Below are 14120 nucleotides of genomic sequence, written 5' to 3' on the forward strand. Positions count from 1 at the left end.
ACCTTGGTAGCATTATCTCTGTGGAGGTTTGGCTGTAGTGTGGGCCAATCAGTTCCTAGCTGATCTGAATTCTTCTATAGGAAAATTCATCACTCTAAATTCTTTATCTTCCAGCAAGCTGTCTTTGTCATTTAACATAATTCTTCTCTGGACCTGGGTGATGATTCCTGGGATGACTGATCTCTGGACACTCCCAGATGGAGAGAATTTCTAGATCAGAACTTACAGAGGGAAGATCACCTCTGAACTGAAGAACACAAGGGAGGTACCTGCTGGCTAATGCTAACTAACCATCTCACGAACTGTTTGCAGGTTTATGACTACACAGAAGACCAGTTCTCCAGCGGTGAAGATGATGACTATCCTCGGGAAACTTTCCAGCAGAAGAGACAATATTTTCAGAAGATGGGTGAGTGTCTACCACTTTCTGTAGCCTCCCTGGCATAACAAGGTATTCTTGTCTCCCTGTCTGGAACTCAGCTAATCCCTGCAGGAGCTGCTGGTGCTGTGAAGCAAGAGTTCTGGGTGCCTGCTCAGCTTGCCATAGTTCAGATTGTGAGGTGTTGTGTTGCCAGTTTTATAGAAATCTTCAGGCTTGTGACTTTCACCCTCCTCTGCCTCTAGAAAGCATAGGCTGCTGCTGACTGATGTAAGGGTTGGACTATTAGTTAGGTTTGGCTGTGGGTTTAATTAATTCAGGTTCCCCTTTCTGTGCAGGAGAGCAACAGATCCGAGTGAAAAAAGTCAGGCCTCCTTCCAAAACCTGGACCCCTCCAGAAAATCCCCAGCCAAAGCAAGAGGAGGAGGAGAAAGAGAAGAGGAAAGAAGAGGAGAAAGAGAAGAGGGAAGAAGAGAAGCCAAGCCCTAAAGCAGAGGCAGGTAAGGCGCTATACAGGCAGGCTGACAAGCAGGAACTTTCCAGGAGCATGAAGCCAGGATATATCCAGAGGAGGGGAGGATCTGGCTCCTCTGGGAGTCTAAATCTTGACAGGAGAGAAGAGAGAAAAAGGCCAGAGCTTTGGGAAGTGGGATCCTAACGCAAGGGTGCAAAGAGAGACAGCTTCAAATGAGATAAAGGGTTTTCCTCTGTGTCTGTGTTGGTCTGTTGATTAAAGCTGTCATCCCCAATAGCTCCTGCTTCCCCTGTGCCACCTGCTGAACCAAAGCCAAAACCACAGACACCAAAGAAGAAGGAGCCACCTGTAGTGAAAGCTTCAGGCCCCAAGGCGCGGCCTGAACCCAGCCGTGAGATCCGCAACATCATCAAAATGTACCAGAGCAGACCAGCCCCCGAGCCCCAGCCCATTGAGCCTGTCAGGTGAGAGAGTGGGGTCCACCAAGGTAGGTAGGAAGAAGAGTGGGACTATATCCCAGCACTGTCACATGGCTCCATTGTGGCTACGACCCCTCTGCAGCCCCTTTAAATGTGTTCCCCATTTCCTTACAGGAGAGTGTCCAAGCCATTTATGAAGAAGAATGATCCCAAAAATGAGGCTCTGGCCAAGCTAGGAATGATGAACCTCCCATCTCCCAAATCAGTGAGTTCTTTGTTCTCTGGTCAGCTAGGACCTCAGGAGGGAGGACCTGTATATCCAGTCTCCAACAGGTTGGGAGCTACCTGGTAGTGCAGCAGCAGCCAGGTGATTTCTTGTTGGGTTACTAGATAGCAGTTAGCTCATACCATGGTGCTCCACATCCTAGACAGCGTTCCAGTCTGTAAAGTCACTTAAGGTTCTGGAGGAGCAAGCCTCAGTGTGATATGTTTAAGGCTGATCTGGAAACAAGCAACTCATGTCCCCACATTTGGCACCAAGATCATGGCCTGTTAAATGTCTTTTGTTTTTTTTTTTCTCCTTCCCAACTGTGGGCTTCAGCTTCAAATACTTAGGTCTCTGCAGCTGCGTTTGCTTAATCCTCATCTGTTTGTAGATCATGTGCTGATTTAAAGGTCCTGGTATCCCTGTTCACACAGATCTGGCTTCTTGGGTTGCACTGCTGCCCTAGGGATGACTTATCACAGCAGTGTGATAATGCACAGTAATGCAGAGAATGACTGGGTCAAATGGTTTTGCTGTCTTGCAGCCATCACCCTTACCACAAGAGAAAACACCTCCACCTACCAAGCCCAAGCCAGGCTCAGCTTCCAGCTCTATCAAGGAGAAGCAGTTGCCTCTCCTGTCCATCTTCAGACAGGACAGTACTTCATCAGCTTCCCAGGCCCCTCCTGCTCCTCCTCTTCCTCCTACCCCACCTGCGCTTTCACCTCTCCTGCCTGGGAGCCAAGGTTGGCAGGAATCCACAGAGAAGGGTGAGTATCGACTTCATCCAAGTGGGATTTGTAGGAGGGGGTATGGAGGGGATGGGATCAGAATCAGCTCAGTGTCCTGGAAGAGTCACAGCACATCATCTGTCACCAGCCAGCTGGCCAAAGAGTGAGTGTGCTCTGTGAAATCAGAGAGACTGTCATAGTTCCACTCTGGTCCAGCACTCAGCATGGCACTTCCCAGCTCTAACTCATCCAGAGCAGGATGCCAGGCACAAATGATGGAGAAGGGGGATGGGTTCCTCTGAAAAAAAAAAAAAAAAAAAAGCTGCTAAAAACAGAAAGGACCTTTGGGCTACAGTTTTATCAAGGTCCAGTCCACAATACGCTTAATTGCCTACCTGAAGGATGATTACTTTATTAAAGCTGCAATTCAATGGATGGACTTTAGACCAGGGAGGAATGGGAAGCCAGCTGTTTTACCTTCTGGACCCTCTGGAGGGACCTTAGAGACAGGCTGAGAAATGAGGGAAAGTTTCTTAGAGACAGAAAGAGAGCCTGGGAGACCTTGGGCATGTAAAGAGTGTCTGGATGCTGCTCATCTGAAAAATAGCATAGCTAATGCTTCTCACCATTAGTGTTATTCAGTCTTAGGTTTTGCCTCTGAATTTCAGTGGCAGTCTGGAGCCATAGTTAGTTTTATACTTTGCTGCTATTCCTTATAAAGCAATGTCTTTGAATGGTTGCCTTTGAACTGAGCCTGTCTTTAAGAAATCTCCTGCAGAAAGAAAATCCAGTGCAAGTACTGGCTGTTTGTACCAGAACCTTGTAGTCTGCAAGCTCAGAGGAGAACTTTATGTCCTCTTGAAACCTTTAGCAGCCTTTTTATAGTGATATAAAGTGGAACTTGTGTCTTCAGCCTTAAGCACAGGGGTAGTATTTTGCCTGGGATGCTGTGTGCTCCCTCTCTCTGCGGTGTTTATATTATGCGCACTGAACTTTGTGGCTGATACAGGAAGTATAAATGCTATTAGAAATGCTGGTACTCACGTGATGACTGGTGCATTCACACTAGCTGATCACTGACCCCTGCTTCTTTACCAGAACCTTACCATGCAAAACCACAACAAAGGTTCCTGACAGTAATCTCCAGTCAGGCACATGGCACTGTCCCCTTTCTCTTGGTAGGTCTTTGGCAGGTGGGAAGCTGACCCTGTAGTCAGCAAAACCCATCTTCACAGCTCTTTCTCTTCACGCAGGCTCTACTGTAACAATAGCAGACGATGAGGGTATCAAGACCCAGCTGTACAAGCTCACTGCCAGTGTCAGCTTTTCCTATGTCAGGCCTGCCTGGAAGATCTTTCTGCGCAAAGAGGTACAGCTCATTAACTGAGGGCTGGCTATGGGAGGAAGGAGCTGGTCCCATATTTTGGTTAAAATCATTTTTCTCCTAGGCACCCAGCATGATAAAAGAGTGCAAAGACAGTTTTGGGAGGAGGACATGTGACAGAGCCATAGGCAGGGCATCATCTCATGAGGCATTGAGGCCTTACTCTGCCTTACTAAATCCAGTGCCTCAGTTTCCCTACCTGTCCTTTCCTTCCTCTGTAAACCACTGAAAACTCTACAAACAACAAAAATTGTTGTGATCTGGTGCTTTCCTGCTACAGTAGTACAAATGTGTTTAAAATCAAGTATTGGATAGTGCACCAAACTGACCAGTGTTCATCCCATGGTCTCACCACTTTTGGTCCTTTACTCCTGGCCCTTCTGTTCATATTCACAGTGTCTTTTCCCTGCCTGTCCTTAGAGCTGGACTCACTCCTCTCTAGCAGTTGGGCATACAGATTGCAAAACATCCCTGGGAAGCTATTTTGGCAACTTCTGTAACATTGCTAATGTTTTTATCTTCTTCTTGCAGGTGTTTTACCCCAAAGAAAATTTCAGTCACCCTTATTGTCTGAACTTGCTGTGTGAACAGGTAGGTACTGGTGTGTGACTCCAGGCCTGTTGTCTCTATGTTTGGGGACAAAACACTCCATCATTATATTGCATAAGTTGCCTTCCCTTCTGCATCCCTAGCAGTGCTGGTCTCTTCTCCAACTCCATCCAGGTGAGCTGATGCTCACTCCTCTCTGAAACCTGGTCTGTTAACAGCCTCAGATGCTCCAGCACAATCACATGTGGCCTCTTCAATGGAAGCCTCTGTTTCCTTCCTTTGCAGATCATGCGTGACACCTTCTCCAATTCCTGCCTTCGGATCTCCAGGGAGGAGAAGCGCAAGATGAAAGACCTGCTGAGTAATTAACAGCCCTGTCATCCCTTCCTCTCTGTCCCCATCCCAGCTTTTGATTTGAAATGAGAAACCAGCATCCAAGCCCTTTCAGGCAGGACTTTGGGCAGAGGAGAAATGTTTCTCACAGCAGCAAGAAAGCACATCTATGTGTGCTGTGCTGTGTAGTGCAGTGTAGGGATGTTTGTGTATTCCAAATAGCCAGAAAATGGTCCTGAAGCTTCTCTGAGTCAGAAAACTTAGGTCTGATAAATTTACTTTGGGGAAAGGGAACTGAGGCCCCAGGGATAGGATTCTGAGTTGTTTCAAAATCTAGCTGTTGTCTTTGACATGAGCTTCATGAAGTCTACTAGTAGGAGACTCCGTGCAAGTCATGTGGTATCCTTTTGTCTCTGCATACTGTTTGCTGCACTGTAATGACTGAGGGGGACTGGTGGGAATGAATCCCTGGGCAGAGGGAGACTTGGCCATCTTTGTCTTACTGAGAGAATATCTGCTTTGTGTCCCTGCTAGCGGAGTTCCGGGTGGGCAATGATGTCCAGTCCATTCAGGAGGATGGGATAAAGAAGAGGATTGTGTTGGCTGCTCGGGATAACTGGGCTAACTATTTCTCCCGTCTTTTCCCAGTTCAAGTGAGTCTTAATCTTCTCACCAGACCCTGGGCTTGCTTTAGCTCTGTTGCTGCAGATCACCAGGGATCTCTTTCTGTCCTGGCTGCCTCCCCCTGCCTGGCCACATGCTACTCATTCTTCTGTTCCTTCTGTACCTTTCTCCTTATTTGTATATTTGCATCACTCTGATGCCCTAATCATTTCCCTGTTCATGCAGGCTGCCTGCTTGGCAGCCTTCACTTGAGACTTTGTCCCCAAAGTTCCCTCATTTGCTTCTCTGCACCCTCAGAGTCCTGCTCCTCTGTCTTCCTTTACTTGATTCCTCCATTTTCTAAGCTTTTGGATTTGCCACCTCTGTCAGCCCAGGGCCTCCTTCACAGTACATGTGGTAGCATCTTCTCGTGTTGCGTCTGGTCCAGATGGGACAGAGCCTTTGATGCCCTCTGCTGCACTTTCTTTACAGGGTGAAGATGGAAGTGATGTCCAGATCCTGGGTGTTTCTCACCGGGGCATGAGGCTGCTGAAGGTAGTGAAAGCATCCGGCTCTAACCATGAGCACCTGAAGATTCTTTGCAGCTACAGGTGAACAAAAGCACGTGGGTTGTTGCAGGGTGATAAGCTGTCACTTGCAGGATGCTTTCAGAGTGTTAGGAGGCAAACTGAAGGGCTGAGCTGAAAATTCTCTGTCTATGCTGTGGTCTCTAGGAGATGGTTGTGACTGACTGACCATCCTGCTAAATGGTTTGGTTTTTCCTTTTCCTTCCTCCATTGTCCTTTACTTACAGTGAGTGAGTGCTAGGTATGAGTCAGCTCCATGCATGTCATCACAAGGGAGGTCCTCAGAGTGATATGGTGAAAGCCATGAGCAGCCTATGTTGCTATTACTGTTGTAACAGAGTGCTGGTGAAAGGCCACCCTCTGAAGCATGCTGAGGCCTCTCTGCATTCTCAGTCCTTGGAATGAACTTCCATCCTCATGATCTGCCTCCTTGTCTCTGGGAGAAGGAGCCTGAGCATGGCTGCTGTGTTCTCAGCTTTTCAGATGTGCTGTCAGTGGAACTGAAGGGTAACAATGCTCTGGAGTTCTCTCTGAAGACAGAACAGCTCTTCCTGCACTCTCCAAAGGCTCTGAGCATCAAGACCATGGTGGACCTTTTCATGCAGGAGCTGAGGCAGGTGAGAGAGTGGCTGTAGTGCAGTAGGGGATTAAAGGTTGTTCCCTACATGGACCTGAGAGGGTCCATGATCTGAGTCCTTCACATCCTGAGCACAAGATTTGACCTCCCCATCACTTTTTCCCCAGGATACCAACTACGTCATTGCTCTGCGCAGCTACATCACAGATGACAGGAGCCTTCTTAGCTTCAAGAAGGGTGACCTCATTGAATTACTGCCCATGCAAGGCGTGGAGCCAGGTGAGGGAGTTTGTTGAGATTGGCAGGAAAGGTGGGGAATGTGTTCAAAAGCTTGTTGGACCCATGGTGCCCAGAAACTCTACATGCTGCTGTCATGTAAAGCAGAGGAAAACAGACTGTTAAGGGCTGGCATAGTCAGCCTTCAGCTCAGGCATTCTCTGACCACAACCCATCATGTTCCTGCTGCCATATTTATAGGGGACGTCATCTTAGGATGCAGGAAAGCCTGGTCAATCTGGTGCTCCCCTTTGGCAGAAGGATGCTTGTTTCTCTTGGTAGCTGCCATGGTTCCTGACTCTTTCTCCCCTGTTTCTGCAGGTTGGCTGTTTGGCTCCACTGGTGGCCGCTGTGGTATTTTCCCTGTCAGTCTGGTGCAATTGGCTGCAGCCCCTGATTACCTCAGCGCCAGCATGGACAGGCGTAGAGGGATGCGGAGGAGCACGAAAGCTTCACGGGAGAGTGGGAACACCAGCAGAGAGGTGTGTTGTCCTAGGGAAACTTCCAGGGAACATGGCTGTGTTCTGTGGAAGCTTCCGGATTAGGTACATGGCCCTGGTACTGTCTGACCCCAAGGCTAGAGGGAAGATGATGACTGCCTACTCTGTACTGACGGAGACACTCAAATACAGTCATAGTGGTGGGGTGGGGGACAGCACACAGAGATGAGGCCTTCCCAAATCTGGGTGAGGAGAATACACACTGCAATTGCTCAGCTGACTTTTTAGGGTGGGTTTGGTGTCTGTCCCTGCAGAGCTCTGTTCCCAGCCTGACATCAGAACCTGACAGCACCCTGTTAGTCCCTGCTGGTGATAATTATACCATGATGGACTTTGCCATGGCCTACTTCCGAGAGGCTCAGTCTGTGTGAGTAGGCTGTGCTCCTTCCTGAACAGGCATACACAGGATCTGTGTAGCCTGACCAACTCAAAGCCATTTCTGAGGATATCTCTTAGATTGTATGCTCTTTCTCCTCTGCCTAGGCAGGGACTGAAGGGTGACAAGAAGAGTGCAGCTAACCTAGTCCAGCACACCAAGGTGAGTCCAATCTCTCCCCATGGGTCCAGCGTTGCCTCTAGCTTTGTCCCCACATGGCAAAAGCACAGAGGGCAGGTCCCTGGCTGTAGTCTCTGGAGAAGTGTTGGTGCCCTCTGCTCTTTGGTGTTGCCTGCAAGATACCAGGAGCTTATGTCTTTTGTGAAGCATGCAGCACAGCTCTTTGTGAGCTGCCTCCTCAGCTTACACTTGTATTCTGGCCCTGCAGGTCCCAATCCAGCAGTCGTTGCTGCTGTACTCTGACATTGAGATGAATGAGCTCGCTGTAAAGAACTTCAGGAGTAAGTACCTTCCTAGGTCCGAACACTGCAGAGGCTGGAGCAGAGGGGGTGAGTGGGATGGCCTTGGTGGCCACACATCAGCATCATGGGCCCCAGATGGGAATGAAATCTCTTCCAGTAGGGCCTCTCCTAAGGCACCTCTGCAGTTAGCAACCACCCATGCCCCTGCTGAAAGTGTTCAGCAAAATGCACTTTGCCTTGAGGGCAAAGTATCCCAGATCACTCGCTGCCTGGGCCAACACCCCAACTAGTACACACATCTGGTGCAAGCCTAGTAATAACCTGTGGAGCAGAAAAGCTTTCAGAACATTTTCTAGTCTACTGCCTGTCCCATGGCATGATCACCTCTGCTTAGACCTAATGCTAGCTTTTGCTTTGCAGCTCTGATGCAGTTAATGGGAGATCACTCAAAACTCAGGAACCAGAATGAGGTTGGATGCATCTATGAAATCCTTCAGGTTTGTGACCACCTCCTGGCAAGCTGCTGAAGCAGCAAGGGGAATGAAGGCCCAAAACCTTGTTGGGAAGGGAGAGAGCTGGGAGACCCATAATGCAACTTCCTATGTAAGGGGCTGAAATAGAGAGAGGCTGATTAAAAAAATGTAGAGAGGTGGGATTGCATTTAAATGGTTTCCCTAGACATCAGTTGATGAGAGCACAACCTGCTGCTTCTTTGGGTTTAGATAGCACTAGACACCAGAGGCTACAAAGCCCAAGTTTTTAGTCACATTGGCAGATCTCTGGAGCTGGGAGAGGAAGGGCACGCAGCCTCTCTGATGCTCTCATCCCCTCTCTGATGTTGTCTTCTTTCTGAATGCAGCTGTGCAAGGAGAAGGAGAGTTTGCATGATGAGGTCTACTGCCAGGTCATCAAACAGGTCACCCACAATCCGAACCAGTGAGTACCAGCACTGTCAGCTCTTGTGTGTGTATAGCAGGAGGCTAACTGTCTGCCTTGCTGCACACACATCAGGGTCTGGGAGATCCTGACCCCTCATGGTGGACTCCCAGATGCTCAGTTGCTGGGACTTTTGCTGAGCACTGAGGAAATTTAGACCAGTCTCTGAGTTCAGTTTTTTTCAGTTGATGTTTGTCCTTGTATCTCTGGCTGCTGATATATCTGGGCACTGATAAACAAACATTGCTGATAGCTTCCCGTAGCAGTGATTGTCAGAGCCCTGACTTCCTCTTCACATTGCTGGGGAATTGGTGTTAAAGAATTTCACTAGACTTTGGGTTACTCTGGGCTTGCTTTTATTGACAACCCAGAATCAGGCCATCACCTCAGTGAGTAGCAACCCAAATGTTCTGGTTTTGATCAAAACCTCTGTCTTGGTTGGCTGAAGGTCCATGATTTGCCTTTGTTGTCTTCTGTTTTGCTTCAGATCTTCAATTCTGCTGATCTGTCTTGGAAGTTCTCTTCTTCTTTCTCAAGGTTTTGATATTCTATGTTAAACATCTAAATTTTTAGAACTCTACTTAACCATAAAAAACCTTATTCTTCTCTTAAACTGAAATACTTAATCATTTCAATTCTGTTTGTGCACCTACCCTAGTCAATCCTTCATTTATAACCATCTACTGATTAACTTGGCTGAGCACTAACTCCTCCGTGGAAAGGGTTGTACACAGGACACTGAAGCAGCTTAGTATGGTTAGAGCTTATTGTTTAAAACCACCTGTGATTACACAGCTGTAAGGACCTCATCATTAATCCTATTCCTTTATGATATTTATTAACTAATCCTAACATACTATTTGTACTAAATTCTGTTTTACTCTAACATTGGTACAACAGTTAGGACTGGCTTGACCCCACGCTGCCCTGCAGTGTGCCAGTAGTGGCTCAGAGTGGCCTTGACTGTTCACTTTCTTTATTTGCTGTTAGAGTATCTGAATCAATCCCTTCTTCACCATAAGAAATCTCTGACCAACAGCAACTGCCTCATCTTCTGCCATCTGCTATAGGTGTTCAACAGGACAGAAGTTCACTCTGAGATGCTTGGAGCAGGAATTACTTTGCTCCAAGGTGCTCACGGTTTTTTCTGTCCTGCAGGGAGAGTGTGCTGCGTGGTTGGTTGCTCCTAAACCTGCTAACTGGGTTCTTCCTCCCTTCTAACATTCTGATGCCCTATGCCACCAAGTTTCTGCAGCTAGCCAGCAGTGATCCATCCAGCACCCACCATGGTATGACTCCTTCTGTGTCCTAACTAAACAAACAGATGCCCCCTTGTCTCTAAGGGCTGGTGGTCAAGGGAAGAAGACAAGGTGCAGGTGGGAACATGGTCCAGTTGGGAAAATCTCCCTTATCCTGTTAGGCAGGAGAATGAGGGTGCTGAGCCTGCAGGCAGGAGTCTGCTTTGTATCTCTAGTCTTTCCATTTGCAGAGGTCAATTCCCATTGCATCTTCACCCAGGCAAGGTGGAACTGTGTCTCTGAGGCTTAGCTTAGCCCTGTAGCTTAGGCACGGTTTGACAGCTAGACCCTGGGGAAAAGGCAGGCTGTGCTCTTCCAGAGTCATCACCCATGAGATATTTGGGTTGGAATCCTGCCAGAGAAGAGGATTCCAGTTCTCCCATCCTGTCATTCCTCAGGGCTCCTACTGCCCTGGACGCTGTTTGGAGCTGGCCCTTCACAATTTGGATATGTCCTGGCAGAGTGGGAGATGAGGTCAAGCCTCTTTCCCTCAGTTAAAATCAACACATCCAGGATGATCCAACACCACAGGAGATAATGCAAAACCCTCTGCTTGGCTCAGCACATGAAACTTCTTCCTTTTCCTGCAGAAATAGCCAAGATTTGTCAGAGCAACCTGCGGAAAAATGTCATGTACGGGGGCCGTCGTCACCTCCCTTTCCCTGTGGAGATCGAGTCACTGCTGGTATTGAGGGGCAGAGAAGTGGGGATGTTGGGGAGAGAGGGAGGGCAGAGGCTTGTCAGGAGGTGCCACGTGCAGCATTACAGGGGTGGTTGGTGTTCCAGGAGGGGAAATGAGCGTGTGTCTGTAAGGGGGTTGGGAGTTGCAGTGTCATGGAGTGGGCAGGGAAGAGGCAGATGCTATGGGCAAGTAGTGAAATGCAGAGAGGAGGAGGAGGAAGGAAGAGGGAGAATGTGGGGATGTGGGGCTGATGGGATCCTGTATGTCTTGCTGCCTAAAGACTGTATCCTTTACAGAAGGGGCACGGGGCCCGCCGGCTCGTCATACTGATGCCTGGAGGCGTACAGTACACCTGCAGGATCAAGACATTCACTGTGAGTTTTTGGCTTTGGATTTTTTTATTGTTCTGGACTCTGAGCCACACTCCCTTATCTGATAAAACCCTGAGCTTGGCCCATCCTTCCCACAGTGCTGTGACAGTTTCCCACTCGCTTCCTAGGAATCCCTGCAGCAGCCTGTATCTGCAGGGACTGCACAACGCCGGGCTGCCTCACCCAGCTGGCTGCTTTCACAGTGGCCAGAGCCACACTGCTGCCCTCTAGCAAATGCAGTATGTCTAACTGCTTTGGGGGCCACGGAACTTACTTGCTTCTTTCCTTCCTTCAGGTGGCCAAGGAGGTCTTGCAGGAGATCTGTGAGCAGATGGGTGCAGCTGACCAGGAAGAGATACAGGAATTTGTGCTTTTTGCCATCAGGAGTGGCAGCAAGAGTCTGGGCAAGTGGAGAGTAGCACCTAGAGTCTTTCTTAAAGCAGTTTCTCCCACAGGGAGAACCATGGCTACCCTCTGTTACTGGGGATAAGGACGGTACCTTCTCAGGGGCTGTGGTGGCTCTTCCTGAAAGGGGGTTGGGGGATGGTTCTGTGTCCCTCTGGATTTGCTGATGCTGGGAGCTCTAAGGGCAGGGTGGGCTAGAGGTGTGCAGGAAGGCTCCAGTCCCAGCCGTGGAGCTCAGCCCGCTGTCTCAGTGCTGAGTGTGATGACCCTTTCTCTGTGTAAATGTGTAGATAAAACAGTGAGGCCAATAAAGTCAGAAGAGTATCTTCATGATTACCTGCTGGAGGACAAGATGGTCACTGTGACTTTACGCAGGCTCATCTGGAGGACACCTCTGCACTTTGAGAACAAAGTTTATACTGATGTCCATTATGGACAGGTAAGGACTGTACCTGCTGCAGGTGAACAACAAGGATGGCGTATGCAACAGGAACCTCCCTAGCAGGGGCAGAGTTAATGTATAGGGGGCTGAAGATGTGGGAGGGCTTTGGCTGATGGCTTGCTTTCTCTTTCTCTGGAAAGGACTAATAACTGAAGCTATGGGTGCAAGGAAAACAGTGTGCCTATAGCTCTAGCCTATGAGTTGTACTGTTCCAGACATGGGTTGTGCAGTTCTGCACGCTCTTCCTGAGCCCTGAAAGCCTTTGCTTTCTTGTTATCAGCTTGAGCTGTGTGTGTTATCTAACAGCAAGGCAGGATGTGGGTCTCTGCAGCCTGGCACTGCCCAGACCTTCACATATCTTGTGCAAGGTTTAACAAAGGCCTCCTTGCTTTGCTGATTCTCAGATCCTGTGGGATTACCTGAATGGGAAGATACTGCTAAACCATAGTAAAGATACAGAGATGCAGGTGGGCGTTCTGGCAATGCTCCAGCACTGGGCCAAAACAGAGGAGCAGAACTATATTCCCTCCAGGTATGTCTGTCTCATGGTGGGTCTCTAATATCTGTTGGCACCACAGGGGTTAGGGGTAGGTGCCTGAAAGTACTCTCTGGGTAATTAAGGAATGGACAGTTCTGGAGAATGTAAGCTACTAACTGTGGTCACTTAGTGACTGACTGCTGCCTGTAGCCAAGAAAGATCACACTTCTAATGCTGACTGTCTCTGATCCACATTTCCTTTTGTGACTCCTCCTGAGCTGACAGTCATGAGGGTGCCATGGGCATTTCTTTTGACTGCGGTGTGTTTGCACATGAGCTCATAGTTGGGACACTGTGTAGTGTTTTGGAGGCATAGGAGCAAGACAGAGTTAAAGCAAGGTGGTTTTCAGCTGAGACTGCCTGTGAAGAAACACCCCATGGCTTTATTTCCATGCTGTGGTCCTTGCTTGATGAGCTCCTGTTGTCTCCAGAAAGGAGGGATTTCTCTTAGCTCACCAGTCAGTGCTGCACAGCTGTCTTCTCTGTGGAAAATGGTCTCACTGTCTCTGATGTTTCCTTCCATGTTATCTAATCAGATACAACCTGCTGTGCTCTCACCCTCTCCCTCCACAGCCACACAATTGAAAATTGTTGCCAGATCCCTTCCTTCCTCTTAATCCCCCCAATTAATGTTTCAGCTTTTAGCTGGGCAGGGGGTGAGTTACTATCTTCTTCTTGGGGCAGGGAGGAGCTGAAGGAGTACACGCCAAAGATGCTGCAGTCCTTCATCAACCTCCAGGCTCTGGAGAGCCACGTTGGCATGCTGCTGAGAACCAGGCAGCCCCTCCAGCCAGCAGACGCAAAAGTTGAGTTCATAGGTGAGGAGACATCCAGATCTGCTTGGGCCATTTATCCTGAGTATGATGGAAGCTGCTCTGAATTGACTTTTGGGACAGTTCATGAGGTTGGCAAGAATCTTTGGAGCCTGGAATGGGCCATTCAGTTCTGGGCTCCTCACCATAAGAAGGACCTTGAGGTCCTTGAAGGACTCCAGAGACGGGCAACCAGGCTGGGGAAGGGGCTGGAGGGCAGATCCTCTGAGGAGCAGCTGAGGGAGCTGGGGGTGTTCAGCCTGGAGAAGAGGAGGCTGAGGGGAGACCTTATCACCACCTACAACTACCTGACAGAAGGGTGCAGAGAGGTGGGCGATGGTCTCTTCAGCCAGGTGATAGGACAAAGGGGAAATGGCCTCAAGCTGGGCCAGGGCAGGGTCAGAGCAGATGTGAGGGAAAAGTTCTTCCCTGAAAGAGTTGTCAGGGCTGGAACAGGATGCCCAGGGAGGGGCTGAGTCACCATCCCTGGATGTGTTTAAAAAAGGGTAGATGAGGTGCTCAGGGATCTGGTTTACCTTAGGACAGGAATGGTTGGACTTGATGATCTTAAAGGTCTGTTCCAACCTTGTGATTGCGTGACTCTGTGATGACATATGATTCCCTGACACCTCCCCCTGCACACTGGCACTTGTCCCTAACCATGCTGATCATGGTAGAAGTTCTGCCTCTTGTAGAAGTCTGAAGTAGATTTTCAGAGCTCTGTGCAAGTGTTTTGATATTCTGGCTGCAAGACTCTTCT

The 14120-nt window shown here is 48.9% G+C and overlaps 1 protein-coding gene across 1 annotated transcript in view; it reads left to right on the top strand.

The window, feature by feature from the left end:
- Positions 1 to 14120, top strand: part of MYO15B (myosin XVB) — a gene marked incomplete at both ends in the record, with an annotated part of 44314 nt that overhangs the window by 28983 nt on the left and 1211 nt on the right. The window contains 25 exons of the mRNA XM_084273730.1: positions 313 to 409; positions 718 to 879; positions 1132 to 1318; positions 1448 to 1538; positions 2083 to 2308; positions 3523 to 3638; positions 4185 to 4244; positions 4488 to 4563; positions 5070 to 5188; positions 5631 to 5749; positions 6201 to 6342; positions 6470 to 6581; positions 6900 to 7060; positions 7333 to 7445; positions 7562 to 7616; positions 7843 to 7915; positions 8297 to 8373; positions 8736 to 8812; positions 9971 to 10101; positions 10701 to 10795; positions 11089 to 11166; positions 11459 to 11567; positions 11859 to 12007; positions 12415 to 12542; positions 13233 to 13366. Of these exons, the coding sequence (XP_084129856.1) occupies positions 313 to 409; positions 718 to 879; positions 1132 to 1318; positions 1448 to 1538; positions 2083 to 2308; positions 3523 to 3638; positions 4185 to 4244; positions 4488 to 4563; positions 5070 to 5188; positions 5631 to 5749; positions 6201 to 6342; positions 6470 to 6581; positions 6900 to 7060; positions 7333 to 7445; positions 7562 to 7616; positions 7843 to 7915; positions 8297 to 8373; positions 8736 to 8812; positions 9971 to 10101; positions 10701 to 10795; positions 11089 to 11166; positions 11459 to 11567; positions 11859 to 12007; positions 12415 to 12542; positions 13233 to 13366 (2887 nt within the window). The remainder of the gene's footprint in view (positions 1 to 312; positions 410 to 717; positions 880 to 1131; positions 1319 to 1447; positions 1539 to 2082; positions 2309 to 3522; positions 3639 to 4184; positions 4245 to 4487; positions 4564 to 5069; positions 5189 to 5630; positions 5750 to 6200; positions 6343 to 6469; positions 6582 to 6899; positions 7061 to 7332; positions 7446 to 7561; positions 7617 to 7842; positions 7916 to 8296; positions 8374 to 8735; positions 8813 to 9970; positions 10102 to 10700; positions 10796 to 11088; positions 11167 to 11458; positions 11568 to 11858; positions 12008 to 12414; positions 12543 to 13232; positions 13367 to 14120) is intronic.

The sequence above is a fragment of the Gallinula chloropus genome, assembly GCF_964237585.1.
Source record: "Gallinula chloropus genome assembly, chromosome: 20".
Classification (NCBI taxonomy): domain Eukaryota; kingdom Metazoa; phylum Chordata; class Aves; order Gruiformes; family Rallidae; genus Gallinula; species Gallinula chloropus.